The following is a 5,000-nucleotide window of genomic DNA, read 5'->3' on the forward strand; positions in this document are numbered from 1 at the left end:
GGTGTTTTTATCGACAGCACCACCCGTGACACGGCCTTTCTCCATCAGTGTCGGCGCTTTGCGGCCCCCTCCAGCTGGTTGTGGTCCAGGAGCGAATAATCTCACTTCTGGATTTTGACCATTGGTCTAATAATGCCAAGCTTTCTCCATGTATCACCCTCTTTCTCTTTCTTGTCACCATGTGTAGCGTTGCGCTCTTGGCTCCTCACTCACGCAGGTAAACAGAGCAGGTTGTTTATCGCCGGGGTGCCAAAGCCGCGGCGTGCTCGGGGAGAAGACGTTGTTGACCTTGAGTTGAAACGGAGCTCTTATCATTAGCCGTCTTGATTGACAGCCTGGTGTTCATGAAGGGAAGTGGAAGGCTCTATTTCCTCCATCTCCGGGGGGGTTTGAGGGGCTTCTCTGTCTTTCTCTCACATATTCTTTCTATCCTTCTGCTTCCTTCTTTTATTCAAAAACGTCTGTTCATCTGCAGTACTCGGCATCTTCCAATTCCCAAATAGTAGAACAAAATGACGAGATCAAGTTCGATTCAATGTTTCGTGATGCTAAACTACTGAGGGGATGCTGGCTGAATCCTCCCTCGAACATAAAGTATCAGGAGGACAATATGGTCACTCCAGGACGAAAGATTATTATTGTTGGATCAGATCAGATTCACAGGGAGAATGTTCATCAGACTCTCTGAAACCCTCGTCTTCTTCTCTTCATCCTCTCCCTCTCAAAGGTCCTCGGCTCCCTCCGGACTGAAGGAAACCCTCTGGACTGCCGCTTCAGCGTTCTCCAGCCCTACCAGCTGCTGACGGTGGAGCTTCCTGCACCGGGCCCCGGATTCACAGAGGGGTCCCGGGCCGACGCCTGCGTCTACGAATGTGCCCGAGGGTGCCCGCACCGCCTGTCCGTCACACGCATCCCGCTGCCGTCCCGTCCCGTCTCCTGCTCGCGCCACCCCTCTGAGACCACGCTCCTCCTGGGCCTCGCCGACTCCTCCTTGGTGCTGTACGACCAGCGACGGGGCGTCTCTCTGCTGGCCTCCTGCCCCGTGCAGCCCACCCTCCTGGCCTGGCACCCTGCTGGGGCCGTGGTCCTGGTGGGGGGAGAGCAGGGGGAGCTGATGTGCTTCGATGTGGGCTTGGCACCTGTTAGCGTGGCACTGGTCGCGGAGGAGGTGGCTCCAGCCGCCACGCTGAGACTAGCCGAGCACCTGCGCTGCTGCGGAGGTCTGGAGGGACTGCAGTGGGCCACGGGCCTGGAGGGAGGCGTGCTGATGTTGGCCTTTCACGGGGGGCCGCTAGCAGCCCTGAGATTCAGACTAGGTCAGTGAAATAACATCCGAACACTAATTTGGCTCCTGCTGTTTTCCTCGGATCATGATGACTACGGTTGGTAAAGTCGTGTAAATCCGTCAATGAGAACGACAATTCTCCACTCTCAGCTGAATTTATTGTCAACTTGAGGTGTCCAGAGCACTCCTCGCAGAACGGGAGGCGTTCAGCAAACCAAAAGCTGCGACGCAAAACAATCAAGACCTAAGACGGTCACGATATCGGAGTTTGACCACACGATAATGGAGGCCAAACAAATTCTAGATCACAATTTCATCTTGATAGGAAATTTGTAAAAAGTCAAATTTTATTTTAACTTGTTTATTGTGGTTTTTGTCTCTTATTTGGCGAATGAATACGAGTGTAGGGAGATTAAGCGAGAGTCTGTATTCATTTAAGAGGTGCTGGATTACTGACAGGATGTTATAAAGGGTGTTATTAACATGATACCAATTTCTTAAATGGCACCGTTATCGTTAATACCGATACATCGCAGCGTCTTTAGCAACCGCCCTTACAATCGTACTTTACATGCACTGATTCCAAATAGTAACTGAAGCACAAACCCTCACCCTCCTCGTGATGAAGAGTTGGAGTCTTCCTCTGTTTTGGATCTGACTCTGAACCTCCGCTGTGTGAAGACGTCGGCGGTGGTCCTCTCACCTCCTCGCTGCTGCTGAGGGAAGTTAATTTGTAGACTGACGGGGAAGGTTAGCAGGAGTCACGCTGTCAGAGGTCATTCAATAATCGCCCCGGGGCAAGAGCCCCCCAGGTGCATTCTGGGATGCATTTTTCCGATAAATCGTTTACAGTGGCTGCGCAGTCCCTCGGGGCCCCCAGATAAAGTTTGCCAATCAAAATGTTTTTCTTTTTCCGTAGCAGCCACCTCACCCTCTAACTCACTCGTACACATGCACACACACATGCACACACATACACACACATACACACACACTCGTGCTCATATTCAGCGTCTTTAATTGTGACTTTGGAAAGAAGATGTGACAGTGGCACGCAGCTCTCTGCGGAAGTTTGAAAGCAGCAGTGTGGGGGTGGAAGGTAGAAGATTGTGTGTGTGTGTGTGTGTGTGTGTGTTTGACTGACTGTGTGTATCCAACTGCGTTTGCCTGTGTGCATAGGGAAAGGGGAGGGTGTCTTCCAACAATAGCTTCCCCTCCTCTGATCGTCTGCCAAGGTTTTGATGAAGAAAGTCACTGCACGTCTTTTCTCCATGATAATTCTCCCCCCCCACCCTCACCCACACACATGTGTGTATTCTTCTATTTCTGTGCTTCTATACACACACACACACACACACACACACTCCAACTCATTTGTTTGTTTGCTTGCGCTCCGTCTCTGTATTGCCTTGTTTCATAAGGCCCCGCTACATGACAGAAGGAGTGAGTCGAGAGACGGCGAGGAAGAAAGACTTGGCCGAGCTCCAAGTTCTCTCTTTTTTTTTCATATGAGGCAGCCCTCCCTGGTGTCACCCCCCTTCCTCCCCCTTCCTCCCCCTTCCTCCCCCCTCACCCTCCCGCCTGCACCGAGTTATCTCATCCGGGCACACGTTGGCCACGGCTGGGCCGTCACCGGTCGGGCAGACCGGGGAACGTGCTGCACGACATGCAAAGAAAAAAATAGTCATTTTTCTGTGGGGATGTGAAAATATTGTCGATGTTTAGATAGTAATTACATGCATTAGTAGTGTAAATATAATGTAGTATGGTTACGTACCAAAGCAGAAGAAAAACCTCCACTGCACAAGTGTTCTTATTTTAAAGAAGTAAAACACTTTTATGAAGTCAAGTCAATCCAAGGCAACAGTTTGAGTTCAAACCACCAGATTAATTAGTTTCATTGTTAGTTATTTTAATTTCTAAAAAGGATGCTGATTGCACAAAGTATACAAAATACTCGGATACTCGTCGTGTTCTCGTCATGTGTTTCAGATGTATTTAAATAGATGGTGATGAGGACACACACACACACACACACCAGAGATTAAACAGACTTCCCCACTAATTGATTGACAAGTCGATGTCAGTCCCACCGATCTAGTGCTGCTTCAGAGTTTAGCCCGATCCGCTGGACGCTTACTTATCTTAAGTAAGTGCTTCACAAATATATTAGCACAGTGCTGAGCGCTGCACTCCACCGCATTAATGGAAAATCTGTTTGAATTGTTGTTTTTGCAGATTTAAACAGAAGTTATCTCGTGACGCTTTTCCTATCGAGCAGGTCTGGACCCGTGCTCTTTGATTCATCCACTCATACGAGAAGAAACCTGGAACAGAACTGGGCTGTATGTTCTGCGTTTTGATTTGTCAGACAATACCCATGTCTATTGGGCTATTTACTTATTTATAAGCATCAGGTGACAGAAGCAGGCAGCAGCGCTTCATTATGTAAATGTTAGAATACTTCATCACACTGCTCTCTAACTGTCACGTGGATGAAGGAGATCCTGGTGCATTTTGTTCTTCTTAATGAACTGCGGCTGTGTTGGACAGGCGCTCTGACCGGAGGACAGATGGGTCCCGGTGAGCTGCTGCAGCAGCGGCTGCGTTGTGGTCAAGTCAAAGAGGCGCTGGGCGTCCTGGAGGCCATGGACTGGAGCACCATGGGAGACGAGTGCTACCGAGGCCTCGGCTCAGTCACCAACCACCTGCTGAGGCTGCAGCTGAACGCAGACAGAGAGGGTGGGTCCACCGCTTCCCTCAAACCTCCGCCGGAAAATACAAAGAACAGTTTATTTAGATGTTTCTGGTTCTGGAACGTCAGATTAAATCCCAGTTAAGACACGAGAGAGGAGGACACAATATTCTGAAGTTAATCCACTTGCATTACATTTATTATTATTTTTGTCAACGTTTGCTGTTAATTAGCACTTTGAGAATTATTTTCCTGAAGGAAAAGTTACGGGACACTACAGGTGGAAAGAACATTTGAACTAATAGATGAAATAGAATTAAACTTCCCCAGTTGACTACTTACATTAAGACAATTATTTAAGTGTTCTGAAATGTAATCATAAATATTGTTTTTGTTGACATATTAGAGTCAAAGGTTTTTAAAGAGGGAATTTTGGACATATCTTTGTCACTTCATAAATCATAAAATACCGTCAACAGCCATAAAAACATCCATTTCCTCCATGTTTTTATGAATAAATGTATAAATGAGTGTGTGAGTGATGTGTGAACCTTCAGCACACAGAGAGGAATGAACGAGTGAAGTTTGGTGAATGTAAGAGCTGCTGAAGTGGAGATTCATCATCAGAGTCTGAGAACAAACTCATTGAGAGGAAACGTCTTAAAGAGACGTTTAGTTCCATTACAGACATTCAGAGACTCTACAGGTGAATATTCACCACTTCATCACTCACATTAAGAGACTCTACAGGTGAATATTCACCACTTAATCACTCACATTAAGAGACTCTACAGGTGAATATTCACCACTTCATCACTCACATTAAGAGACTCTACAGGTGAATATTCACCACTTCATCACTCACATTCAGAGACTCTACAGGTGAATATTCACCACTTAATCACTCACATTAAGAGACTCTACAGGTGAATATTCACCACTTCATCACTCACATTAAGAGACTCTACAGGTGAATATTCACCACTTCATCACTCACATTAAGAGACTCTACAGGTGAAT

At 47.3% G+C, this 5,000-nt stretch overlaps 1 protein-coding gene across 1 annotated transcript in view; it reads left to right on the forward strand.

The window, feature by feature from the left end:
- Window positions 1–5,000, forward strand: part of wdpcp (WD repeat containing planar cell polarity effector) — a gene marked incomplete at its 3' end in the record, with an annotated part of 95,689 nt that overhangs the window by 75,504 nt on the left and 15,185 nt on the right. The window contains exons 10-11 of the mRNA XM_079280111.1: window positions 728–1,316; window positions 3,839–4,027. Coding sequence (XP_079136237.1) covers window positions 728–1,316; window positions 3,839–4,027 — 778 coding nt within the window. The remainder of the gene's footprint in view (window positions 1–727; window positions 1,317–3,838; window positions 4,028–5,000) is intronic.

Source organism: Melanostigma gelatinosum, assembly GCF_949748355.1.
Source record: "Melanostigma gelatinosum genome assembly, chromosome: 12".
Classification (NCBI taxonomy): domain Eukaryota; kingdom Metazoa; phylum Chordata; class Actinopteri; order Perciformes; family Zoarcidae; genus Melanostigma; species Melanostigma gelatinosum.